Genomic DNA, 27,891 nt, shown 5'->3' with positions numbered 1-27,891 from the left:
CCACTGAGCAAGGCCAGGGATCGAATCCGCATCCTCATGGATACTAGTCGGGTTCGTTTCCACTGTGCCATGAAGGGAAATCCTGTTATGTTTATTTTTTGTTGACTCCTCTTAGGATAGAAGCCTCATGAGGGCAGGGATATCCATTGATGAATACCAAGCAGCTTCACCCATACTTAGCACCTAAAAAGTACACAACAAATAGTTATTAAGTGTTCTAACAAATATGTCTGAGCCACTGTGTACAGATCGATGCCTGTCCTAGAGGGGTGGGCTTTTTTTTTTTTAATTAAAGTATGGTTAATTGACAGTGTGCCAATTTCTGCTGTACAGAGAAGTGACCCAGTCATACATATACATTCTTTTTCTTGTATTTTCTTCCATTAAGTGCTTGGATGTCGTTCCCTGTGCTGTACGGTAGGACCTTATTGCTTGTCCATTCTAAGTGTAATACTTTGCATCTACTAGCCCCAAACTCCCAGTTCCTCGTACTCTCTCCCCCTTTGCCCTTGGCAACCACAAGTCTGTTCTCTATGTCTGTGAGGCCTGTTTCTGTTTTACAGATAAGTGTATCTGTGCCATATTTGAGATAAGTAATGTCACATATTTGTCTTTCTCTTTCTGACTTCACTTAGTATTAGAATCTCTAGTTGTATCCATGTTGCTACAAATGACATAATTTCATCCTTTTTTATGGCTGAGTAGTATTCCATTGTATATATGTACCATATCTTAATCCATTCATCTGTTGATGGACCTTGAGGTTGTTTCCATGTCTTGGCTATTGTGAGTAGTGCTGCAGTGAATGTAGGGCTGCATGTATTTTTTTGAATGAAAGTTTTGTCTGGATATATGCCCAGGAGTGGGATTGCTGGATCATTTTGTAATTCTATATTTAGTTTTCTGGGAAACCTCCATCTTGTTTTCCATAATGGTTGTACCAAGAAGTATGGACTTTAATCCCATTCCTGACTTATATTCGTTTCTGTCACTTTTTTTTTTTTTTTTGTTTTTTTGCTATTTCTTGGGCCACTCCCGCAGCATATGGAGGTTCCCAGGCTAGGGGTCGAATTGGAGCTGTAGCCACTGGCCTACACCAGAGCCACAGCAACGCAGGATCTGAGCCGCGTCTGCAACCTACACCACAGCTCACGGCAACGCCAGATCGTTAACTCACTGAGCAAGGGCAGGGATCGAACCCGCAACCTCACGGTTCCTAGTCGGATTCGTTAACCACTGCGCCACGACGGGAACTCCCCGTTTCTGTCACTTTTAACAGACTGTATACTCTATGAAGCAGGGATCTCACCTCTTCACTCAGCACTGAATGGCCCAGTTGCCAGTAAACGGTTGGGGCTCAATAACTATATATTAAATTAAGGCAAAATAAGTTACCGATTCTGCTTGAAGCATGGAGAAATTCTGAAGAAGAGACTGTATTTGAACTGGGATCTGAAGGATAAATGGGATTTTTCCAGGAGAAGGAGGGATAGGGCATAAAGGCAGAAGAAAACCCGGAGAAACCAAAGGGAGGCATAAATGGGATAGTCATGAAGCTGAGCTGTGAGCCCCTGGGGCCTGGGTCTCCACCTGGCCTGACTTCCAGTCTGTTTCTCTTAGCGTGTAACTCCTAGCACACAGATTCAGTGGTCGGGCGTTCGGGACATGCTTGTGGAATGAACATATTGTATGAACTCATCCCTGACTTTTTTGGGAGGAAAGTGTTAGGTTAGGTAAAAACCAAGCATAATTCCTGCTAGTGAGAGGAACTTTTAAGTATAAGCCTGGCAAAAATGTTCTGAAGTATTAAAAATGGCTAAATTTTGAATATAGCAAAAGCAAGTTCAGTTTATCTATATTAGTAGCTTTCCATCAGTGTAGAGCTGTTTGTATGTGCATGTTGCCTTCTAACGTATTGTATGCTGAGTGGGCGATTGCAGTAAATTCCTTAGGGGCAACCTGAAGCCTTAGATGAAATCTTCCTGGGAAAAGACTCATCTTTTAGGTCAAGAAGAAAGAAGACTCAGGTGTGTGTCTTTCCTAGGGATGACGGAACCCAACAGCAAGACAGCAGAATTGTTAAATTCATGGGTCCAAACACATTTTTTTCTGAAACTAAAAACACAGAAATGGCAGTTAGAAGGTTTTAACAATCACTATGCGGTGCTTCTTTTTCTACAAACGTGTGACCCAGTCACTAACATGGCAAGGGAAAAAATTAATTCAAGACCTTTGTATCTTCACTCCCTAAAAAATACTCAGCATCAGGTAAATAGAGAACTTGTGGCATGTTGACAAGTAGGTGGCTTCTTGTGCTTTCCATCCACATCGGGGGAAAAAAAATCCGTAATTACTTTATCTCCAATTAGATAGAGTTGTGGTAAATACCTGTACAAATCAACCCCTCCCTCAACCCAGTTCCATATGAGAACAGCAAAGGGTGAAGATTGTGCGCACATGGTGACTCCTAAAAATGTAGATTCCGCGATGGATTTTAATTTGTATGCCTCGTCTATGACGGCTGTACAGCAACAGTGTCAAATTAAAGACGGCGTTTGAGACAGGAAGCAGCCTGTTCTCCCTGCTCGTGCATCCTGTTAACAAGGGAAAGACGTCTCTGATGCTTCCTGTGTAAAGAGCTCCGGTGGCCTTCACCATCGCCCGTAGGTCCCTTGATGCCTTCTGTTCTTCAGGCTGATCATCGTCAGCTCTGGAAGCTTTGTGTCTTTCCATTAGTCAGTCTCACTTATGTCGTGCCTTTCTGTAGCTCTGGGATTTTTTTCTGACTAGAGGCTGGTGGTTCATTTTGGAATATTTGAAACTCCCCCATCACTGCCATCTCAGCCAGTGGAGCTGAGTTCCTCACCTTTTCAGGGCGGTCCTGTGCCCCGAGACAGATGCTTGTAAGATGGTATCGTTTGCACATACATGCCACCCACCTCTTGATGAATATTTGTACAGATACACGCAAGTACATTCATGCTCACACATAGGCACACACATTGGCTTTTTTCTTCTCTCATCAGATGCCCCCAAGAATGCTGCCGTTTCATACCAGCCCTTCCAACAGATAGGACTGTAATCTGGTTTCCAGAAAGTGGTCTGCTTGGCCGCTCTTGAGACAGGGACTCTTGGAGTTTTCTCCTCAGAGGACATGTGCCTTTTGACTTCGAACCACCTTTGCCCAAACTGCACATTCAGAACATGGCTTATGTGTTTCTCCTGGCACCGAGTCACGGTCTGTAGACTCACACCTCCATGGTGGTGATGCTCCTTCAGAGCTCCCCATGCGACATCCTGCAGGCCAGGCAGTAATACGTGCTGCTAGCACCTCTCTAAGGCTTAGTTAGTTCCTTCAGGATGTGCTATAGAAAACCTGTGCTACAGAAAACCGCCACGGACTGGGCCTGCACTGTCCCCTGCACCTGGGAGGAGGCGGGTCTGGAGTTGGATGGCACGTGGCCGCAGGCCCTCTTCTCCAGGGTTTCCTCGTGGACTTTGCCCTCGGCCTTCTCCTGCTAGACACTGCTCCGTTGGGCTCTGGTTTCGCCCCCTCACCCCACTGCTGAGGCCTGCACAGCCGCTCACCTGGGCTTCTGCTTGCTGCACATTGACCTGTAGCCCAGGTCCCCACCCCACTCCTGGGGTGAAGAGGCGGCAGCCCTCGCCTGGAAGCGCACAGGGAGGTGTCGACCACTAGAGCAGCCTGAGCTCCAGCGGGAGTCGTGGGTCACTCCCAGAGGGGACAGGCGGAGGCCCGTGGGGCCATTGTGTGGGTTTTGGCCTCAGATCCGCCCCCCCCCCAGAGCCCATACCTTGCATTCCTTTTGCTCCCGAAAGATGTGATTCTGGCCAAGAAGCTCCTGGTCCTTGCAGCTAGGGGCCCTCATGTTTTTTAATAAAATCGCATGACTGCGATATAGTTCACATACCATATCATTCACGCATTTAAAAGTACAACTCAGTGGCTTTTCGTATACTCACAGATATATGCAGACATCACCACCACCAATTTTAGAGCATTTTCTATGAAACTCACACAACACTGTGAATCAACTGTACTTCAACTTTTTAACAAGTTAAATACATGTGTGACTCGTTCATTTTGCTCTGCAGCAGAAATTGGCATAGTGTTGCAGATCAAATATAATAAAAAAGTAAATTAAAAAAATAAAATAGGAGTTCTGGATATGGCACAGTGGGTTAAGGATCTGGTGTGGTCACTGCAGTGGCGCATGTTGCTGCTGTGGCGCAGGTTCAGTCCCTGGCCTGTGAACTTCCACATGCTGCAGGCGTGGCCCTAAAAATAAATAAATAAAAAATAAATACAAAGACCTTGGGGAAAAAAGCTAAATAGTCACACGGAGACGTATGGAATGATTGAAACTTCCGTGTGTTACATGGAACTCCCCGGTATTCTGTGATGATCTCTGTGGGAAAGACTCGAAGAAGAATGGGTGTGTATATGCACAAAGGAGTCACTTTGTTGTGGGGCAGAAATCACCACACCATTGGAAGTCAACCACACTTCAATAAAACTTAAAAAGAGAGGAGTTCCCGTTGTGGCTCAGCAGGTTGAGAACTCGACGTCGTGTCTCTGAGGATGCAGGTTCGATCCCTGGCCTTGCTCAGTGGGTTAAGGATCCGGTTAAGCTATGGAGTAGGTCGCAGATGCGTCTCAGATCCAGTGTTGTGGCTGTGGTATAGGCCAGCAGCTATAGCTCCGATTAGACCCCTTGCCTGGGAACTTCCATATGCCCCAGATGCAGTTGTATAAAGAAAGAAAAAGCAAAAAAAAAAAAAAAAAAGAAACCCTACCCTTTAGCTAACACCCCCATAATATCATTCCTTAGCACCCCCCCACCCCATGCTCAGGAACCAGTAATCAACTTTCTGTCTATATTTCTGTCTTTGTTTCCCTTTTCTGGACTTTTATATGAATGGAATCATTGGATATGTATGCAGTCTTTTTGTGGCTCATTTCACTTAGCATGATGTTTTCAAGATTCACTCATGCTATAGCTTGTGTCACTATTTCATTTCTTTTTACGGCTGAGTGATAGCCCACTGTATGGCTACACTATGTTTTACTTATCCATTCATCTGCCGATGGACATTTGAGTAGTTTGCATCTTTTGGCTCTTGAGAATAATGCTGCTGTGCCCATTCTGTACAAGTTTCTATGTGGACGTCTCTTTTCACTTCTCTTGGGTATAAACCCAGGAGTGGAATTGCTGGCTCATGTGGTGACTGTGTGTTCAATCACTGGCAGGACTGCCAAACTGTCTTCTAAAGTGGCAGCATCATTTTACATTCCTGCCAGCGGCGTGCGAGAGTTCCAGTGTTTCCACATCTTTGCCACCTTGTCGATCTGACTTTTTTGCTTCTAGCTGTCCTAGTGGGTGTGAACTCATGTGCGGTTTAGAAGGATTTTTCCCTTCTAATAGTTAAAAGAAATTTTTTTTTTTTTTTTATTCAGCACCCTACACTGGGGGAGGGGTGAGAGGTCCACGGTAGTTTTACTAGTTACAATCTGGGTGAAGACGACGTGGTTGCCTCATAAGAAGCAGGACAAGGGAGGGCTTTTGCGCCAAGGAAGTCTAATAGTTTTGTGTGCCCTGCAGTCTAACAGTTATTTTATTTTCTGTCTTTTTAGGGCTGCAGCCATGGCATATGGAGGTTCCCAGGCTAGGGGTCAAATGGAGCCATAGCCCCTGACCTATGCCACAGCCACAGCAGTGCCAGATCTGAGCCGTGTCTGCGACCTACACCACAGCTCACGGCAATGCTGGATCCTTAACCCACTGAGCGAGGCCAGGCATTGAACCTGCGTCCGCATGGATGCTGGTCGGCTTTGTTTCTGCTGAGCCAGGACGGGAACTCCCTAATAGTCTTTTTAATACTGCACACACACACATACACACACACACACACGCATACACACACGCGCGCGCGCATTTTTAAAGTGTGCCCTTTTCCCGCGTCTGTAAAAGCCAGAGCTCCTCTTGCCTGTCATGATCATAGAGGAGATTTCAGTGTTTGTTGGTCTCATTGCTCAGAAGGAGAGTGGCGACCCGGGTGAGGCTCGGGTCGAGGGGGGCGGCAGGGGCGTGGTGGGTAAAGCGGGAGCAGACGGCGTGTGGCCGCGGCGCCGCAGCTGTCCCGGGCGATGGCCGCACCTCCTGTCGCCCCGTCTCACGGGTCCCTCTGTCTTGCAGGAGGCCTGGCGTTGGCCCAAGTGCTCTTTTTCTATGTGAAGTACTTGGTGCTCTTCGGCGTCCCCGCTCTGCTCATGCGCCTGGACGGACTGTCGCCGCCGCCCCTTCCTCGCTGCGTGAGCACCATGTTCAGTTTCACGGGGATGTGGAGGTCAGTGGCTTCGGGTTTGTGCAGGCCCTTCAGGGGGTCCAGTGGGAGGCCCGCGGCTGGGCCAGCCTCTGAGCACTCGGGCCCCGTCCTTTCTCTGCCCTCACTCAGGCCCCATGTGGCACTTCTTTTTTTTATCTGTCTTAACAGCATGATGATCCAGGCTTTCTGACCCTTTCAAAAATACTGTCAGGCTGCAAAGCTCTGTGAGATCCGACAGTTTCTCACCACGTCTACACCCGGAAAGGAAGTTTCTCACCAAGTCCAAGTACAGATGCACAAAGGGTTATGTCAAGAGTGGTTTCTTACTAACTTGGACATGGTGTAGGTGTTGATTTTACCACTGTGTGTATTTATTGAGAAGGAACTTTACTTCTGGGACTGTAGATTAGGAAAATAGACTTAGGGAGTCCCTGTCATGGCTCAGTGGTAACGAACCTGACTAGTATCCATGAGGACACGGGTGCAATCCCTGGCCTTGCTTGGTGGGTTAAGGATCTGGCATTGCTGTGAGCTGTGGTGCAGGTTGCAGATGAGGCTCGGATTTGACGTGGCTGTGGTGTAGGCCGGCAGCTGTAGCTCCTGTTGGACCCCTAGCCTGGGAACATCCATAGGCTACAGGAATGGCCCTAAAAAGCAAAAGAAAAGATTTAGGATAATAGCACAGACCAGGTCTCAGATCTGAGGCAACTTGTTAAATCTGAACTTGAGGTTTCTTATCTCTTGTACGGTGATGAGAGTGATAGTACCACCTCTGGGTGATGTTTTGAAGATTAAATGAGCTCATAGGTACATTTAAAGCATCTGGCACATGGGAGATGTTTACAGATGTTAGCTTTTACCCTCATAGTACTCCTATACTCATGCACATGAAAGGTGCTTTTTCTAAGTTTTCTTAGTCTTCCCAATTTTGCCCATAAACATCCATAAATGTTTGGTTGGCCTGAAGTCTTTGTTCCAAAAGCTCCCTCAGCCCCCCTGCCGTTTCTGATTGTTGTTCTCCAGACAGGCTTGCTTGCCGCTGAGTTTTATTATCGCTTGTAGGGAGGAACGAGTGACAGCTGGCTTTGACAATTGCAAACCCGACGTGAGACCCTCGGGCTGGGGACTTGCATCTGTGGGAGTCGGCGCCGACTTAAACTGTGCTCTTTGGAAACCTCTGCTGGCCTCACCCTGGCCCTGGTCCTGCTTAGAAAATCCATTCTGGCTCATCCAGAGCTCGGTGAATATTACTGTTGCTCTTGGAAAGGGGGTAGATGGTATCCAACAGCCTGGTTTTCTGTAGCAATTTATTGCAGAGGCTGCATTGATCTAAGCCTGTGTGAACACATTTTATTTTTGGTCCACGTTGCTTCCTGAGATTAGAAATGCCATCCAAATCTGGTGAGGAATGTCAGGTAATTGCTATGATTTGTCGTTAATTACTTCATTGAATAGCCCCGGTTGCCCGGCCCTTACTGGCAGGATTAGGAAGGGGGCTCTCTCTGGCTAGGGGTCAGGAAGCGGTTCTGATTTGAAAGGTGAACCTGGTTGGAAGGTTCCGTTCCCTTCTGACCTGCTCGTAAAAGTACTCTCCTGAATGAATGGGTCAAGACCTGGCATGATTTGTGGGGCATGTCATGTGTGCCCATGGGCATCTGGCACGGTTCCTCTGCCTCCTCGGTGTGAACGCTTGCCCTCCTGCATTTCTCGGGCAGCACATCTTCCTGCAAGGCTTCCCTGGGGCTGGTTGGTATAATCAAAAACCTTGACCCCTGGCGGGCATGCTGGCTCCAGGCTAATTGATTATTTTATTTTTTGTCCACGATCCTCTGTTGTATGAAAACCACCAAGGTGGAGAATCGGCCAAGATCTTTGTCATTCTCGTTTAGAACTGGGCTCAGAGAGTGTAGACCCCAGGTTGTTGAAACACTCTCTCCTCCCTCTCTGTTTCTCTGTGGCAAGAGAGTTATTACGAAAAGTCACTCGGAGGAGGAAACTGGCTCTGCTTCCTTGGGGTGATGTTTAATGAGAGGTGCTTACAAGAGCATGAGATGAAATAACAGACACGGTCTTTCCCGGCAGTGACCTAGACCTGTAGCCCTGCTTCCTCTGGCAGGGGTGGCTGTAGATTTCCCCTTCACATTTGTTTTAATTTCTCGAAGGGTTTTCTGCTTTGCCAGTTGTACTTAGAAACCCATGGGCCTTCATTCCTTGTATGTAATAAGCACTCTACATTAAGTAGTTGAATTTAAGAAGGGAGAGGAACCCTTCCTAGTGTACAGTGTGAGGCTCAGAAGGAGTAGGTTTTTTTTTTTTTAACTAAAAAAAGAAGAAAAAGTGTAGATTGTCCTTTGTGCTCTGTGTGACCTTCCTCCACTTTTAATTTGCCGTGTTCGCGGTCAGCATCTGGTCCTGTAACCCCACAGTGGTCCTGGTCCCCATTCTGTAACTTTTCTCTGTAAGAATGCATGTCAAGGGAAAATATAATTTCGAATTTGCAGCGTCTCTTTCCATCTGCTATTTCCGGGCCATCACGGAGGCATTGCTGCAGACAGGCCATTGCGCCCCCTTCCTGGGTTTTAGGTTCGAGTAGAATTTTTTGAGTCACGAGCAGGTGTGAAAGCTAGTGATACAAATCATTCTGCTGGGCCGTGGCAGCCACTCGTACAGTGACACAAAGGGCAGAGTGGATGGGGCGTGGAGGAAAGAGGTGTAAAAGCCATCTCTGGAGATTGTGTCACGGCTGCCCAAGCTTCTAGAAAAGCCGCACTGAATGGGTTTAGAACCGAGGGTGAGAGATGGCTTTTTAGCCTCCCATTTGAAAGGAGCCTTGCATCCCTGAGCACCGTGCTGACTGATGGCTCGGTCTTTCCGTCCACTTAGCAGTGAGAGAAGACTTGAAGCTGGCAGCCTATCGTATGCCAGGAATCTCTGAGCTCTACATCACAGAAGAGATGAAATTGGCCATCAACGGGGAGATAATGTTCCCTGACATGATAGTTCAAATTGATCATGAAAAATTGCTCTTCTCCCAGATGGCCCAAACCCGAAAGTTAGGACCTGGTGGGTTTGTTTATTGCTTATTTTCCCCACTAGCTCTTCTGCTTCATGTAATTCTTGCTCAAATATTTGCAGGCAGAACAAACCCCTAAGGAGTATGTGTAGTCCCACTTGTGTGATTTTTCTGTGGCTGTACAGACATGAGAAATTGAGATTTTCTGCCTAATTTGGGGGTTTCATGTTTTAATTTAGGCAGGCTGAGATCTGTAATGAGCATCTTTTGCCAGGAGTTATTAAAGATGACATTGTGTGTCTGAGGTTCCAAATTAGAATCTGATTCTGTTCCTCTGATTCGATTTCTAGCTATGGAAGCAAAGTGTGTGCAAAGGGATAGAATTTCCCATGGCGGCTGGTGAGTTATGGGTCAATTTCAATTATCTCAGGAATCTCGCACAGCTCGCCCCCTGCATTTCTTGACTTACGATGCTCTCAGCACTTTGCAAGCAAACATATGCATCACTGCTTATCCCAGTGGGATGTGGGTGCAGTTGGTGGCTGCTAGACCTTAATGTATGGTGACCTCTTTAGGCTGGGGGTAGAGGAACCTGAGCTCCCTCTTTCAGTGGGCACTTACTGCGTGAGCTCTTAGGTCAATAGACGAATTTGGGTCTCTGGGTAGAGAGTTGGTCCAGGCCTGAGATAGATGGGTAAGAACCAGCTACACAAACTGCTGCCTTTGCCAGCTGTCCTGCCTTTGAATCATGTTTAACCTCAAGTTGCAGGGCAGGATGGCAAGCATGGAGTTTGTGAAGAACACTGTATCTATAAGCGTTGCTGGGTGGAAAGCTGGGGAGCTGTGAACACAAAGGAGAAAAGATGCATATTAGCAGGGGCTGGTAGTAAGAGTTCAGTTTTTTTTTTTTTTTTCCTTTTTTTTAGGACTGCACTTGTGGCATATGGAGGTTCCCAGATTAGGGGTCCAACTGGAGCTGCAGCAGCTGGCCTATGCCACAGCCACAGCAACCCCAGATCCAAGTCCCATCTGTGACCTGCACCACAGCTCACAGCAACACCGGATTCTTAACCCACTGAGCGAGGCCAAGGATCGAACCTGCGTCCTCCTGGATACTTAGTCCAGTCCTTTCCCATTGAGCCACTATGGGAACTTCCTTTTTATTTATCTTTTTGAAACAATGTAGTAACTAGGAGCTTGTTACATAGTAGTTGTGTGATTTGGGCCAATAATTAAGGTGACCCAGAGGTCAGTCTTTTTATTTCTAAAGTGGAGATAATAATACATGACTCTGAGCGGTGATGGGAGGGTTGATTGAGCCCGGAGTATGCTCGGTCCTCAGGAAATGGTAGCTTCTTTCTTTCTTGCACTTGACAATCTAATGCAGCCAGACGTGACTAAGAGATGGGCTGGGTTGGGCAGGCAGTGGGCAGTGATGGGACAGTTCTGAGACACAGACCGTGGTGGAAAGGTGGCAGGCCCTGCCCGCTTTCCTCATCTGCTGAATGACAGGCTGACTGTTGCCACTAGACCATGTCTGCGTTCCCTTGTCATCCCATCATGACATTATCCGCAGCCACGTAGGACCGGGACGGCCCCCAGTATCCTCGGGCCAGCGGGCTCCCACCGCCCTGCCTGTGTAATCGGGCAGACCATGGACCCTCCTTCTGCCAGCGTTTTCTAAGCTGTTAGAATAGGGCTAATCATAGTGCTCGCCTCGCTAGGAAGGTACGAGGGTTAAGTGAGCTGATGTGCTTAAAGCAGTGAACACAGAGCAGGTGCGCGGCAGACACCCACCTATTCGCTAATAATCATGGCGGTAGACAGGAGGGGAAAGGCAAGGCCTGATAAGCTGGGTGGTTGAGAAGGTGGGAGGTGATGAAGGAAGGTGATAACGCTCGGGGAAGACGGGGATTTCAAAGCGGCAGCAGGGCGTCCCTGGAGTCTAGCCCATCCGTCCCCGCCCTCTGGGGGTTCTTTTTGGGAACAGTTTCCAGCTGAGGGACCTTGGCGTTACTTCCCATTTGGGGTCCCTCCCTTAGTCTGCCTTCCCCTCTTCTGAGTCGCATCCCACAGGCTCAGAAGACGCCTTTGTCTCTTCTTACATTCGTATTTCAAAAGCCCCTTCCTTTTTCCTCCAGACACAGGCTTCCATAACTCGAAGCGGAAAAGGGGTATCAAGTTGAGGCAAATTTTGCAAAACCATCATTATGTTTCGCTGCCCGGATTTATTTTCTCTTCAGAGACAGTTACTCGGCTCCCCTCTCCACTCTCTCCCTGTGTGGAGGATGTTTGCAGCCCACCTACCACCGAGCCAACCTCAGACTTTTCCCAGTGAGATGCCCTCTGAGGCAGGAGATGCCAGGGCATCTTCAAAGGGTGGGTTTTCCTTGGTCACCAGATGCGGGGTCCGATTGCCTGGGTTTGACTCCTGACTCCATGCCTTCTGACCCTGTGACCCCCTCTGTGCCTTGGCTTCCTCCTGAGAAATGGAGGCGTTGGGCTCCTCCTGGAGCTATCACATGTGCTGGTCAGGGCAACAGCCACGCTCCACAGGAGTTGCCCCTGGACGTGCGCAGAGCCCAGCAGGCGGTAAGCTCTTTGAGGGCAGTGATCAGATCTGGGGTGTTTCACACCCTGTCTCCAGCACCCTCCCCGGTGCCCAGTGTGTGGTGGGCACTCAGAAAGTATGTGCTGAATGGACGAATGGTCGCTCTTTGCTGAAAATGGGATCACGAGGCCCAAAGAGCCAGCTTTTCAAATATCTTGGCTGGCGGCTGAGGGGCTGCTCCGTGTCATCTGTGCCAACATGCCTTCGCCTAGATGCACACGCCGTGCCCACGGTCAGTACCCCAGCCTCTCCATCTCTCTGTGTTTCCCATTAAGTGTGCGTACATGGTGTGCCAAAACATTGTGTCTGCTTGCACTTTTCCTGAGAATGAGTCTGCCTGGTGAGGAATGGGGACTGCACGCCTTTCTCACTTAATGATTATCATTATTTTATCAGACATTGTATCACATCCTAGATACCAGATGAGAGAGAAGGTTGCAAACGTACGGGAAGAAAAGAGATTCCATTCAGACGTCGCTATGAGGGAGGAGTTTGACAGCTGTTGGTCTTTGGGGGGAAGGTTTTTCCGAGGGAGGGGCTGTCGGAAGAAGTTCTGATCTCTCGTGGTGGGAGATGGGGAATGTGGAAGCAGGACTCCGAAAGAAGCGTTTCGGAATCATGGCCTCACAGTGAATACAGGGACCCCTGAACAACGCAGGGGTGGGGGCACTGAGCTGCCTTGCCGTCCAAAATCCACAAATGATTTATAGCCGCTCCTCTGGGTCTGGGGTTCCACAGCCTTGATTCAATCAACCTCGGAGCACACATTGCTGTCGTCTTTACTGTTGCAAGAAATCCGGTTACAGGTGGATCCACACAGTTCAAACCCATGTTGTTCAAGGATCAACCCTTATAGTAGGAGTAATAATAATAACAGCAGCTGGGGCAGCTGCAGCCGCAAACCTTTAGTGCTTATACTGTGAAAGCCACATTTCTAAGTGCTTTTATGGATTATTTATTTATTTATTATTTATTCTATTTATTCTTTTCATTCTTTTTATGGCTGCACCTGCGACCTATGGAAGTTACCAGGCTAGGGGTCAAATCAGAGCTGCAGCAGAGGCCTATACCACAGCCACAGCAATGCAGGATCTGAGCCGCATCTGCGACCTACACCACAGCTTGCAGCAACACTGGATCCTTAACCCCCTGAGTGAGGCCAAGGGATTGAACTTGCATCCTCATGGACACTCTGTCAGGTTCTTAACGCACTGAGCCACAGCGGGAGCTCCTCTGAGTGCTTTCACATATTTAGTTACTTAATCCTCATGAAACTCCTATGCTGTAGGTTCTATCCCCCGCCACTTTACAAAGGATGAAGCGGATGGAATCATACAGCCGTAAGCCTTCAGTGACCCTGCTGGGCAAGCTGGTGCTGGGATCCGGCGAGTCACTGCCTTTCAGTGTCTCTGGTGTATCGACCTGAGCGAGTTGCTCTGCCAGGATGTGGAATGGAAGGCCTGGGGCACAGGCTGGAACTTGGGAGTACCTGAGTGTGAGGCTGGCTTTTTATGCCAACTCCCTGGGAAGGGAGCTGGTGCGGGGAGCGATGGGGAGGGGGCAGTCCGGCAGTGGGTTGACCTCGACCTACCACGGGATGAGGCAGGGAGTCATCATTTAGCCGTGAGGAACTGACTGAGGGATTGGTGTGGGGGCCCTTATACACAGACAGCTGCCTCCATGGAGGTTGTGGGGGGGGGCTTCACCTGGTGCCCACATGGAAACTTGACCTTGCTTCCCTGCCCTTGTCGCCTCCTGTGTCCTCTGGCCCATGGCCGCTCCCTCCTCTGTTTCTTTATCTTCAGGCAAGGTGTTCTGAACGCATTGGCCTTTAGGGGCCCAGCTTTTTTTTCAATCATCATGGCTCCCACGAGCCAGGGTCTGTTCGGTTTTGGCTCTACCAAAACGTGTCTGATCAAGTCCCGCAAACTCTTGGAGGAGTGGGAAAGGAGTGGAGCAAGTGACACAGCGCCAGGTATACCTGCCAGGCCCTGGGCTGGTCATTTGCGTTCTTCGTGTCAAGGTGCAGCTCATGCATTACCACCAAGGTACAAAGTGAGTGTGGTGTCTCTGTTTCGAGCAGTGGATCCACTCTTCCTCATCAGGAATTCTGGGCCTGGGGCTAGAAAGGGGCGTTTCAACTTTAAAAGCCAATCGGCAAATACCGAGTGGCTCTGTGGTAGTTGCTGTTTTAGGCTCTAGATAGAAAGTAGCGAGAAAAAAAGCCGAAAAACGCCCTGACCTCGTGGCACTTCCGTAACAATAATGAGGAAGACAGGAAACAAAATGATTAAAGTATGTGGTGTGTTGGAAATTCACAACTACTATGGAGAGAAATGCATCGGGTGGAGGTGGGGGCAGAGCTGCTGCTGTATTAGGAGGGGTGGACGTGGCGGTTTCGCTGAGAAGGGGCCGTCTGAGCCTTGATCAGAGGACCGAGTGGCTGAGCAGAGTGTTCCCAGCAGATGCGGGGCAGAGAGCGCGGGGTGTTTTTGGAAGAGCAGGGCTGCCGTGTGGCGGGGCAGACAGAGCGAGGGTGAGCGTGGTGGCAAGTGCCGGCCCAAGAGAACAGGCTTTCCGTTTTCGGGCCTTTGGATCTTGTCTTTGCTGAACGAGCATGAGGCTCTGCGATTGCGCGCACGCTCCTTTGGGACCGTTTGACCTTCCTGACAAAGTCACCGTTTCATCAGTGCATAAGGATCCGCTTTATTGTTAATGGTTCCTGTTCTGAGGTTTATTTAGTCTGATGTGAATATAGTGACTCCAGCTTTCTGTGGCACATTCTTAGTCCATGCTTTTCCTTTTAACCTGTTTGTAATAATTAAAATACTTTTTGTTTTTTTTTTTTGTAGACAGCACAGAGTTGAGTTTTACTTTTTCATCCAGGCTGACCATCTCTGCCATTGGGGCATTTAGGCCATTTTCTTTTTTTGGCCACACCCGAGGCACGCAGAAGTTCCCAGGCCAGGGATTGAACCTGAGTCACCGCAGTGACAGCGCCAGATCCTTACCCACTAGGCCACCGGCACACTCCCTAGACCATTTTAGAGTTAATGTAGTTGTGGGTAGGGTTGCACTTAAAGCTGCCGTCCTCATAATTGTTTTCTTTTTATCCTTCCTGTTATTTGTTCTTTTCCTTTTATTCCTCCATGTCTCGCTCTCTCTCTCACACACCTCTCTCTATGTATCTCTCTGTCATGCTCACATATACATCTTAATGTAATATTTACTTTTCTCGTAAGATGAGGAGCTCACGTTTGTTGAGAGTTTACTCCGTGTCAGCATGTTGAACAAAGTATTTTACTGAGATTACATCACCCCGTACAATAGCTGTCTGAAGCAGGGTGTATTTCCTTTGTGTGCAAGTTGGCAAGTTGGAGCTTGCACAGGTCTCTCTGCTCACGTGGACTTGAATCCCGATCAGTTCAGTAGCATCATCTGAGTTCTTATCACTCCTTTCCTCTTCTGTGATGTTATGATGCTCTCCGGTTACCAGAATACAGCTACGTCTTTTCCCTTAACTAGATGGGCAGATTTTACCATTGTAACTGTTTCTCAGTGTGCAGTTGCGTGGTATTAGGTGCACGCACATTATTCTGGGATCATCAACCTGCTCATCTTCCCAAACACGAATCCACACCCGTGAACAGTAATTCCCCATGCTGTCCTCCCCCAGCCCGTTTCTGGTACTGTTAATTTCTTTGTATAGATCCCAAAAGTCCATTTGGCATTTTACGTCTTTCTGCCTGAAGAGCTCCCTTGGCCTTTTGGTCTGCTGGCAATGAATTACTTAAACTTGTGTATCTTTTTTAAGGAAACTATTTTTATTTTGCCTTCAATTTGGAAAGAAAGTTTTACTTGGATATAGAATTTTATGTTGTCAGTTATTTTTTTTCTTTCAGTATCTTAAAGATGTTTCTCTGTTACTTTCTGGCTTGCATGGTTTCTGACAAGAAGCCTGATGCCTTTCCTTTGTATGTATATGTTACGTTTCTTTTTTCCCCTCTGGGTGCCTTCAAGATATACTCTGTTATCTTTGGTTTCAGCAGTTTGTGATGTGTTTAGATGTAGTTTTTGTTTGTTTTGTTTTGTTTTATGCTTGGAATTCTCCGAGCTTGGGTCTGAGGTTTATTTTCTTCTATTAATTGTGAAAAATTCTTGGCATCATCTCTTCAAATATGTCTTTCCTATCATTTTCTCTTTTCCTTCTGGCCCTCCAATTAGACAGTCTGGTAAGAGCTCATAACTCTTTGATGCTCGGGTTGGTGTCTCGCTCCCTCCCCAGCTCAGTTATCTCTCTCTTTTCTCTTCCTCTTTGTGTTTCGACTTGGATACTGTCTGTTGGCCTGTCTTTAAGTTCATCGCTCCTTTCTTCTGCTGTGTCCAGTCTGCATCTTTAGATCCCTGTCCAAAGTAGTAAAGGAAGATGAGGATGGACATTGGAGTTGCCCCCCACCCCAGAGTGACCATGACAACAGCAGTTGCAGCGGGGTGGGAACAAAAGCCCCGTCAAAATAGAATTAAAGGAGACTGTGGGTCTTACTTGACCCCCAGGCACTTGTGCAGAGACTAATGAGGAGAAGCTGGTGAATAGGGCTTGTTCAGGGCCTAGCCCTCCTCTCTTCCTGACTTGACCTCACCCCGGTTCTTTGGACTAGGCAGACCCTCTGAGTCCTGGCTGGGCCTGGGCAAGGCTAGGCACCACACTTTGTGGTGGGCTCAGCTTGCCATTCATCACAAGTGTCCCTAAACCAGATTTATCGGCTCTCATCTTTCTACCGTCCATGTGGAACTTCTGGATCCCTTCTTGCTGTAGGGTTGCTAAAGGAGGCTCCGCAATGGCACTGAGGCTCCTTCTTTCATGTTATATTTATTCCAACATGGCCACTCTTTGTTTCAGAAAACATCTTGCAATGCAGTCTGAGTTCCAGCCAGAGAGGAAAGCTGGAGTCTCTCTGCCTTGGATTTTTTTTTTTGTCTTTTTTGCCATTTCTTGGGCCACTCTCGTGGCATATGGAGGTTCCCAGGGTAGGGGTCTAATCGGAGCTGTAGCTGCCGGCCTACGCCAGAGCCACAGCAACACAGGATCCGAGCCGTGTCTGCAACCTACACCACAGCTCACGGCAGTGCCAGATCGTTAACCCACTGAGCAAAGGCAGGGATGGAACCCGCAACCTCATGGTTCCTAGTCGGATTTGTCAACCACTGTGCCACGACGGGAACTCCTGCCTTGAATTTTTACCTCCACTTCTATAATAGACTTGCCTTTTAGGATGCCATGGGGTAGGCTCGCAGGAACGGAGCCCAGGACGTGTTTTCACATTTCTTCCCCCTCTTCCTTCCCCTTCCCACGATCCACCAAGTCACAGAGACAGATTTTCTACTTCCTCCTCCTCTTCTCTTTGTACACATGTTCTCCTTTAGGGCAGGAAGCCTCGTGGTCCAAACCTCATAGGTACAAGAGGGGTGTTCTTTGTCGGTATGGGGAAAAATACTCTGACCTGACTCAGTTAGCCTTAGTGCTGAATTTGTGAGCAGTTGGACAACCAGGAACTAGGGACTGCTGAGAACAGCATACACTGATTTAGTTAAAAAAAAATCATGTTAGAATTAACTTTCTTATTCTTATGAAAGTATTTTTGGACATGGATTTAGATAATCGGCATCACTGTCTGAGAACTAGAGATGTGAGTAGTGACGTCAGTTACTTTTCCAGAGTCACATAGGGAGCACATTCTAATTGCATTAAAATCTTAAGTCCTAATCCGCTTAAGAAGAAAGGTTGAGATGTCTAATGCATTTACTTATAGATGCGTGTATAAAAATTCATACCTTCACTAGCACCGCAGGTAAATAGGTTTCCTTTCCCCGTTATACCAAGAAGAAAGGCAGAAAGACTCGATGTCACCTACCTACTTGGTGAGTCCTGAGAGTTCAGATGCTTTAGCTGCAGACCTGTTTGCTGCCATCTTCATCATGACCCGCCTGACTGTAGCACACATTCAAAGGCTCCTCTTAGCAGGCTAACAAAATTCCCTGGTGCTGTCCAGCTGCTTACCAGATGGACGAGATGAATGCTCTGCCTCCTCCTAAGGGCTGGAAGCTAAGATCACCTGCAGGGTAAAAGTGAAGACGAGCTCTCTGCCTGTGGTGCTTGAACATGATGTTCCGTTGCTAAGCATGACAGTCAAAACTGGCTCCAACCCACCGGTTCAAGTGTTTCTCCCTCACTTCGTGTTACAACGGGCCAGAACGGGGCCTCGTTCCTTGGTCCAGCCTATCCATTTCTTTCACAAACCTCCATGACTTTGATGCCGATACACTAGTACCAGGGGCTCACTGGAATGCTTCTCTTGCCATCAGGCAAAATAGCCCTTACTCCTCGGCTCCATCCCAGCCTCAGTGTCCCCTTTTCTGTCAAGCTGTGCTCAACCCCCCCAGACAGAGGGGTTGCACAACCCTTTGCTCCACGGTACTGTGTCCGTTCACGTTTTAATATTTATTTGTGTTATTACGGTCACTGAGTCTAGCTCACTGAGCTTTTGAAGGCTGGAAACTACCATGCTTTACTTATTTTGTTTGGTGTCATTGGTATTTAATGCAGCAAATGTCTGTATTTAGCAAGAGCCGTGCTATCCCAAGTGCGGTCTGGGGAATGGCAGCATCAGCCTCTTCTAGGAGCTTTGTTAGAGATGCAGGATATTGGGTCCCACCCAAGACCTACTGAATCAGAATCTGCTTCTTTTTTTTTCTTTTCAGGGCCACACCCGCAGCATACTGAAGTTCCCAGGCTACGAGTCGACTTGGAGAGCAGCTGCTGGCCTCCATCACAGCCACAGCAATGCCATGTCCGACCCACACCACAGCTCATGGCAACGCCAGAGCCTTAACCCACTGAGCAAGGCCAGAGATCGAACTTGCATCCTCGTGGATACTAGTTGGGTTCTTCACCCACTGAGCTACAATGGGAACTTTTTTTTTTCCCGCCCATGGCAGGTGGAAATTCCCGGGGCAGGGACTGGACCTGTACCATAGCAGCGACCTGAGCCACAACGGTGACAACTCTGGATACTTAATTGCTGTCAGGCCACTGGGGAACTCCCAGAGTCTGCTTTTTAACAAGATCTCTTAGGAACATTGTGTGCATGTTAAAATTTAAGAGGCACTGGGCAGGGCTAGGTGGCTTCTAAGGACTCCTTCTCCTTGACACCCCATGACTATAGATGCCCTGGAGTGACTGCAAGCATCTTTGAATATTCTCATCTTACTATCTAGTGGGTCATGGGGACTGGGCCTCAGAAGAACTCCAGCAGGAGCTTTTGCTGGTGCTCTTAGGGTGTCTGAATGGGTAGGGGGAGGATGAACTCGATCTGCCCCAGGGTAGGGAGGGCTTGGAGGGTGGCTCTTGAGGAGGAGAAAAGGAATCAGGCAGCCAGACTTGGTTATAAGACGGAGGCCACCGACCTATAGTCACAAAACATAGGAAGGATGAGCTACCCCTGCTTTTGTCCCAGGATGGCTTTGTCCTCCAACTTGCTCTCCTACAGGTGACCTTCTCCCTCCTCTGCCTCCTTCCCTCTGTCCTCCTCGCAGTGCTCCCCTTGTGTCAGAAGCCCACAGGCGAGAGCCCGTGCCATCCAGGAGGGAAAGCCTGGCCTTTTCTGGGAGCTGTGCCTTGCAACCTTTCTCGGATTTGGGAGGGCATCCTTCCTGCTCCCCATTTCAGGGAGGGACATGGCTTTCCCTGAGACTATTCACCTAGGACACCAGGCCCACCAAACTTCTGGAAGGCCATTCCTGCAGCTATGACCTTACCGTTAAAGTGGAGATGACAGATAATGTCATTATGTTTGTGGAAGGTGTTGCAGTGTATAGAGGATTTTCTAAGAAGTTAATTAGAATAGACCATGGGTACCCTGCAGGTGCCAGCTAGGTGGTGAATAGTGAGTACGTTTGCAGCAGTCAGGCGAGGTTGCTGGCTTTGTTATTATAGTCGAGGTTCTTCCGCTGGGGGTAGGAAGCAGGGTTGTTATTGGGGGACGGGAAAATGGACTCACCAAGGGTTGTTGGTGGTACAGCCCAAATCCCATGATGATACGTTGTCCTCATAATATAATGATAGTACTTGTCCAGTTGGCAACTGACTTAATCGGTAGCAGTAATTGTTGTGGCAGTGTATTTCCCAGACTACTTATTTTTTTGCTGCAGTTGAGATTAGGGACTCTTCTTGCAGTCTGTGGTTTTACTGCAAAAATTGAGGGCCAAAATTTTAGTTTCCTTAGGATTTCTCAAGTGGGTTTTGACAACAGGGTGCAATGTGGTATGTGTGTGTGTGTAATTTTTTTTTTTTATAGCTGCACCCATGGCTTCATCTGGCCAGGGATTGAATCCAAGCTACAGCTGCAACCTCTGCTGCAGCTGTGGCAATACCAGATCCTTTAACCCACTATTCCAGGCTGGGGACTGAACATGTACCTCTGCAGCAACCCCAGTGGCTGCAGTCAGATTCTTAACCCGCTGCCCCACAGTGGGAACTCTGAGATGTGGTATATTGGAGGCAGGGTGTATTTCTTCCTAGTAAGTTTGTGGTCACTCAGTTGCATGAGATTGATTCATGAAGAAATCTGAGGGACTGGGTTTATATGTTTTCTTTTTTCGTTTCTTTTTCTTTCTTTCGTTCGTTGGTTTGTTCTTTCCTTCCTTCCTTCCTTCCTTCCTTCTTTCTTTCTCTCTCTTTCTTTTTTTTTTTTTCCCTTTTAGAGCCATGCCTATGGCGTATGGAAGTTCCCAGTGTAGGGGTCAAATGGGGGCTGCAGCTGCTAGCCTACACCACCGCCACAGCAATGCAGGATCCAAGCCGCATCTGTGCCCTACACCACAGCTCACAGCAACACCGGATCCTTAACCCACTGATCGAAGCCGGGGATCAAACCTGCATCCTCATGGATCCTAGTCAGGGTCGTTAACCACTGATTCAAGAAGGGAACTCTCTCCTTTCTGATTTGATGGCAGATTTAATTTCCTGAAGGCTGCTAACAAGATCATCTGCCAGAATTTTGCCTTTGGCTCAGAATCATGAGCAGCTACTACACAGTCTGAGCGCTTAACCTTCTTAAGGTCCTTCATCACCAAGACCCATCTGTAAAGCCAAGAAACTTTGCGCCTGAGGGGGGACCTTCACTTGAGTGACCTGCAGTCCTTGACTCCTTGGTGTGGATAAAGGGGAGGGTTAGGACTACCTCTTGGAATCTGGGAAAATCCTTAGTATCCCGAGGTCCAGGTGAGCAAGGGGGCGCGATTATCTCCCATTTCATAAAGGAACTTCCTTGATGGAGCCTGGACCTCGGGGACGCAGTGCTGTGCCATGTGTATGTGTATGTATGCACATGTGTGTATGTGTATGTATGTACGTATGTATCAGGTAGGGCTTTGCAAGCCATTGTGGGTTTTGTCTGAGTTAGATAGTTCACTAGTTAGGGTTCTCCCAAGAAACAGAACCAGTAACATAAGCAGTTTTCCTTCAAACCATGTAGGTTTGAACTGGGCAGATCTGCTTACACATGGATGGTTTTCAGTAGTAAATACTCCAGTGCTGTACCATCCATGGTTGGTGGGATCTGGAGATATGGAGGGCCAGCTGTAGATGATACGTGGATTTTTGCCCGCGCAGGGAGTCGGAGCCCCACCCCCTGCAGTGTTCCAGGGTCAAGTGTATACATGGGATGTTTTATAGGAATAGGCTCACGCAACTCTGGAAGCTGAGAAGTCCATTCTCTGTTATGTGCAAGCTGGAGACCCAGAAAAGCTGGCAGTGTAATTTAGTCTGAGTCCAAAGGCCTGAGAACCAGGGATGCTAATGGCGACACACCAGTTCTAGTCCAAAGGTCCGTCCTGGCCTGAATGAGAAGGTCTGTGGACCAGGAGGGTCGATGGCCGAGGGCAGGAGAAGGGCAGAGCTCCCCTTCCTCTGCCTTTTCTTTCTGCTCGGGAGCTCCATGGCCTGGGTGATTCCCACCCGCAGTGATGAGGGTGGGTCTTCTTGACTCACGGCTGATTCCAATGCCAGCCTCTTCTGGAAACACCCTCCCTGACCCACCCAGGCATAATCTTTTACCAGCTGTCTGGGCATCCCTTAGTCCTGTCCCAGTTGACACGCAAACCGTCACAGATGGGCTGACATGGAAAGGGTCTGGGCTGAGAAGTGACCCTGTAGCGTGTTCTGAGACGCGTCCGCAGGAGCAGTAAGCAGTTATGAGGGGGCGTAGTTACCAAAGCCAGGCCTTGACATGGCGATGCTCACAACTTAAGAGAACGTTCCAGCCCCTCTGCTGCCCTAACCCACTCCCAGTTTACAAAGGGAACTGCTTTGTTTGCAGGGTCTAAAAGAGAGCAGACTTGCGGCAAGGGGAGGCGGGGGAGGGAGTGGGATAGACGGGGAGTTGGAGTTGGTAGATGTAAACTCTTCCATTTAGAATGGATAAGCAAGGAGGTCCTACCGTACAGCACAGGGAACTGTATCCAGTCTCTTGGGTTAGAACATGATGGAAAATAGTATGAAAAAAAAGAATATATATATATATACACACACACACATTGTTTTATATATATGACTAGGTCACTTTGCAGTATAGCAGAAATTGAAGGATCATTGTAAATCAGCTGTACTTTCATGAAAAAATTACTCGTATCCACGAGCTGAACCACAGGATAGCTGCAGCCTGCGCTCCGGTGCCCGTCTGAAGATGTACTCCAGCTTGAAATGGAACTAATTGAAGCTTTAGTTTCTGTGAAGCCATTTGGCATTCTGCAGTATGAGTCTTGCACATTCAGATTATTTTAAATATAGGGTGCCAGAGGAATTAGATAGAAAAACACTCCCTTCATTGTTTCGGGACTAAAAGGTTGGCACATATCCTTGCTACATGTTGACTTGTCTTTTCACAACCACGACTGCAGCCCTTGAGAACCGCGGCTCCCTCACCTTGACGGGGAAGGAGAAAATGGCCAGACCAAGTGCCTGCATGAAGATATTTGTATCCAAAGGAGAGTGTAGGAATAATTCATGTCACGCTGCTGCCCTGCTCGAATGAATACAGAAGAGACTTGAGGTGATGCATTATTAAAGGCATGTGTGGCGGAGGTGCCTCGCCTACAATTTAAGTGTGAACTTATTAGCATTTCAGGTTGATGCCTCTTCGATTTAATTAGATTCCAGGCTTCCATCGATTTATTCAGTGCATTTCTCACGGCGTAAAAGGCGTACTGTGTTCACACCAGTAGCTTTTCATCACTCTCCTCTCATTTCCTCACGCGCTCAAGCAGGTCTCAGCTTCCCATCTTGGATTCAGAAACGGGTTATTTTCCAAAGAGACTGTTGTGTTCTGGAGCCTCTTTTGTGCTTAGAGACACGGAGGCTCTTGGGAGTGCTATTTTTTATCCACATTGTCTGACATGAATGCACCTCTTGTAGATTTGCTACCAGTAAATTGAACTAATGCACAATAATAGCCCTATTTTCTGTTTCATTGGTGCTTTGTCACTGTGAATTTTTCTATTGTTATTTTGGCAATGAATCCGCAGACTTTTATTTCTACTGCTCTGAGGAGAGCGGTGGGACTATTCAAATGGTGGGAAATTAAATGTAATGAATCAAACCATATTAGTGATTCTCAAGATGAGCTGGTGAACTGGACAATAAAGTGCAGTACTTGCTCCTGATGCTCACGGTTGTTTGGAAGAGTACAGTGCGTGCAGCTCCGAGCCTCTGCAGGATCCCAACCCCATCCTTGGTACTGCTGGGCATCCTGGGGCCAGTCCAAGTTGACACGTAAACCATCACAGATGGGCAGACCTAGAAAGGGGTTGTGCTACCTGCTGCTGGACCCCTGGGCTGTGATTGTGTCATCTGTGAAGTGGGGCTCCTGATATCCTATTATCCTAAGGCCAGGAGAGGTCTGCTTGATTTCCGACGGTTCCTTCCAGCTTTAGGGTGTGTGTGTGGGGGGGGGGGGGCAAAGGGAAGTGGTATGAAAAATTGGTAACTTGCTGGTTGGGTTTAGTCACCGTGATCTAGAGAAATAATGCTGTAATACAAAGTGGAAGAAGTGGTGTATTTTTTATTTCTTTCTTTTTATGTCCACACCTGTGGCATATGGAAGTTTCTGGGCTAGGGATCTAACTGGAGCTGCAGCTGGAGCCCAAGCCGCAGCTTCAGCAACATCAGATCCTCGCCACATCTGCCACCTACCCCGAAGCTCATGGCACGCTGGATCTTTAACCCACAGAGCGAGGCCAGGAATTGAACCCACCTCCTCACAGACACTGTCGGGTTCTTATCTTGCTGAGCCACAATGGGAACTCCGTATATTAGATTTCCAGCTGAGCTAGGACCTCAGATTAAAGTCCGCTGTGGCCAGCTCTGAGTCAGAAGTGGTCTGTATTGTTTGTACAGTATATCTTTAAATGTTTTGTGTTTTGAAAGTTTAGTTGGAAAGAGGATTAAAGACATAGCAACTAAAGTAGGATACTATACGTATAAATCCATTTCTATAGCATAAATCTGTTTCTGTAGTATAAAGATGAATTCATTTTTACCACAGAGCCAAAGCTGTGTTCAGAATACTGTGAATTCACAGTTCAAGGGAAGAAGGAGTTAAGAAGCGAAGCCCAGAGGCAAAATGGGATTGTGGCTGATTGGCAGAGGCTCATCTTTGAAGAGAGAGCTAATTTTATTTATTTCTGCAAGACTCTGCGTGGGCTTGGTTATGTAAAGGTCTGTGAATTGGAAAAAAAAATACTTCTGATTTTCTGCCTGTTTATTATTCATCTAGGAGTGATAAACCCTATTATTAACTCCATGCCTGATGTCTTCCGGAGGAGAGATTAGAAAGTAAGGACGGCTATGGATTGCCATGCAGTTGGAGTTTTAGGGTTTGCTCTAATCTGGCAGATTGCCACAGCCCTCCTGTCTTTGATGACGTTGGAACGTATTGTTCTCCCTGACTTAGTAGAACGTCCCCTACTTTGAACTTGTGTGATGGTTCCTGTGGTCAGACTTCGCTTGCACATTCGGAGAAGGGATCCGCCATGTCCTTTTTAGGGCATCGCGTCTGGAGGCAGCTCTCATGCCGCAGTCTCATTGCCGGTGTTCGTTTTCATCTTCCTGGAAAAGTACACACTGAACACTTCATTAAGTAAGGATGTCTCTGCGGCATAGTCACTAATTTTTTGGCCTTGCAATTAATCAGCATTCTGTGGGAGGCACTTTAGTACCATACAAATGTTTTTCTTCTTCTTTTTTTTTTTTTTTCCTGCTTTTTAAGGCCACATGTGCGGCATATGGAAGTTCCCAGGCTAGGGGTTGAATTGGAGCTGCAGCTGCAGGCCTACGCCACAGCCACAGCAATGTGGGATCCAAGTCACGTCTGCGACCTACACCACAGCTCATGGCAACTCTGGATCCTTAACTCACTGAGGAAGGCCAGGGATCGAACCTGTGTCCTCATGGATACTAGTCAGGCTCATTACCTCTCTGCCACAATGGGAACTCCCCATACAGATATTCTGCTCTTTGAAACCTCCCCCCAGACTTAGCACTGATCCTCGTCTGAGCCAGTCTTTCCTTTGGTGCTTCTCTAGCTTTGGTGCTTACCATTTGGCATTCTGTTCTAAACAACAGGCTCCCCCTGTTTGTTTATCTGTCTATCATCTGTATGATGCACCACTTCTTATTTCTCAGAGGTTTATAATTTATTACTGTACTTAATTTTTTTCACACTCACATTGCCCCATCCACCTGACATGGCCATGCTCAGATGGTATTTGGAAGGCTACCTCATAGTGCAAACCACGCCTTGCCCTTCACTCTCCTCTCCTCTCTGGTTCCAGAAGTGTCTATACATAAGTCCAGGGTCCTGGCTGACTCTATGCTGAGTACTAGTAGTTGGCTGAGGTTTGTTTTTTTTTTGGGGGGGGGGGGTCTCTTTGCTCCTTCTTGGACTGGAACTTGAACCTCAGCATCTTGCCTCATGTCAGATGGCAACGAAAAGAACAAGAGAGGCAAGAGGGTGCCTGAGAGTGCGAGTGAGAAAGGAGAAAGCACGAAGAGGCCAGGCCTCCTCCAGGGGGAGGGTTCCTTACCTGGGGCCCAGGGCATAGATGGCAGTGAGAATGAGGAATGGGTTGCCCGTGTGTTTGACTTTTTAACCCAGGGACTCCTCCCACGGGTACATGCTCAGAGTTCCAGGCTCTGACCCCTTCTCTGGGCTCAGGCTCAGGCTCTGAAGACGTGTTCTCTGTCATCTCTGGTTAGAGCAGTGGCTGCACCTTGTGTTCGCAGAGGCTAAAGAGTGGACCAATCTAATTTTCGCCGTGGGTGCTCCCAGCAGAACTGACACGCAGGCCTCCTCCGCCAGCAAACACTTCACGTCTCAGAGCCATTTGGATGACCGCATGCCCTAGGTTTTGTGTTTCCAGGGGGCATCTAATAAGCGGTAATATTAAAGTTTCCTTTAATGCTAAAAGAGGGACTAGAATTAGGATTTTTTACATCTTCTTCAGTTTTAAAATTCTCTACTTCTGAAAACCGAAGGAGGGGTTTTACGTGCTCGCATTGATACTCTCACGTATTTGTCCTCACCCATCGGCCCTGCAGCCTGTGCTCCTGGGGCAAAAGCAAAATAGGCTCTTGGCAAAGGTTACCTTCTTCTCCGGGCTCTTACCCTCCAAACCCTCCCTGATGATAAACGTATAATCAGGATGTTCATGAATGCGTTTGCCAGCGATAACGCAGAGATGCATAGACGCAGTATCCTCATAGGACGGGAAACGGATTTCTGGTGCAGCCTGTGAAAGGGCCCATTTCTGAATTCCTCCTAAGACTCCGTGGATGCTTACCCGTAATGAAGCCACTTCAATCAGCTTCTCATTTCTTCTTTGCTCATTTTGAAGGATTGTTCCGGAGATGCCGAAAGTGCTATTCACATTATTAATAATTAGAGCTTTTATCTAGAGACTGGCGGGTCCTCTTCCATCTGCAGCCCTGTGTCCTCATCTGCTCGAGGATGGTAGGACGGGCTGAGGGTGTGTCCATTTAAAGGGACAGGCCGGGTCCACGCGTAGACCTCCACTGTCGGGGAGGAGCAGTGGGTCCCGTACATCGCACCTGCCTTGCAGGTGGTTCATGATAGTGGATTTGTCCCTGGACTTTTTCTGTAGTCTGTGTGTACTTAGAAAGTTAGGGCTTCTGCAAACTCCAGAGTCAAGAGCACCCCGCTCAGGAGTCAGTGTCACCTAAGAGCAGGCCTCTTGGTTCGCCTCTTGGTTCACCTCTTGTTGGCTTTGGCAACAGGCAGGCAAGTGTTCCCTCCTCCATGTCAGGAAATCCTGCACAGGCTCCTGGCCTAAAGGAGAGCTTGAGTTGCTGTGTATACTGTGGCTTTGAAAAGGCTTTCTCAGCTCTTTTTAAAAAAACAGGGAAAAAAAAATCTGCCTCCTGGAGGTCCTTGGTGGCTCAGCGGGTTAAGGATCCGGCATTTGTCACTGCTATGGCTCCGGTTACTGCTGTGCTGTGGGTTCACTCCCTGGCCCAGGAACTTCCACATGCCCTGAGTGTGGCCAAAAAAAAAAAAAAAAAAAAAAAAAAAAAAAAAAAAACCCAAAAAACAAACAAACAAACAAAACACCCCTGCCTCTGAAGAAGGTGAAAGGAGGGGTAATGAAGTGCCCAGTCCCTTGCAGCTGAAAACCGTGCACTTATTTTTATTGTTTTTATTGGCTAGTCTTCATACCTGTGATATGATTTTGCTTTTTTTTTTTTTTCTTAGGGCCACACCTGAGGCATATGGAGGTTCCCAGGCTAGGGGTCAAATGGAAGCTATAGCTGCTGGTCCAATGCCACAACCCCAGCAATGCCAGATCT

At 47.9% G+C, this 27,891-nt stretch overlaps 1 protein-coding gene and 1 long non-coding RNA gene across 51 annotated transcripts in view; both read left to right on the top strand.

The window, feature by feature from the left end:
- The window catches only part of HHAT (hedgehog acyltransferase), a 322,109-nt gene that overhangs the window by 134,207 nt on the left and 160,011 nt on the right, over positions 1-27,891 (top strand). For 31 of the 50 annotated variants that reach the window (XR_014816613.1, XM_084978138.1, XM_084978122.1 and 28 more), the window contains one exon: positions 6,219-6,369. The exons of the other annotated variants lie outside the window; for them this stretch is intronic. Coding sequence is in view for 30 of the 31 variants with exons in the window: in XM_084978138.1 (XP_084834264.1) it covers positions 6,219-6,369 (151 nt within the window). In the remaining variant the exon portion in view is untranslated. The remainder of the gene's footprint in view (positions 1-6,218; positions 6,370-27,891) is intronic. 50 annotated transcript variants of the gene reach the window in all.
- Positions 288-4,348, top strand: LOC146400223 (uncharacterized). Its single transcript, XR_014816620.1, has 2 exons — positions 288-947; positions 2,045-4,348. It is a non-coding gene; the product is annotated as an uncharacterized LOC146400223 (long non-coding RNA).

This window comes from Sus scrofa, chromosome 9, assembly GCF_054392235.1.
Source record: "Sus scrofa isolate SSC_HxYL_T2T_F1_AM1 chromosome 9, Sscrofa_HxYL_maternal_Yorkshire_Landrace_v2.0, whole genome shotgun sequence".
Lineage (NCBI taxonomy): Eukaryota > Metazoa > Chordata > Mammalia > Artiodactyla > Suidae > Sus > Sus scrofa.
Note: the sequence above shows the minus strand (reverse complement) of the source record. Positions and strands in the feature narration are given on the sequence as shown.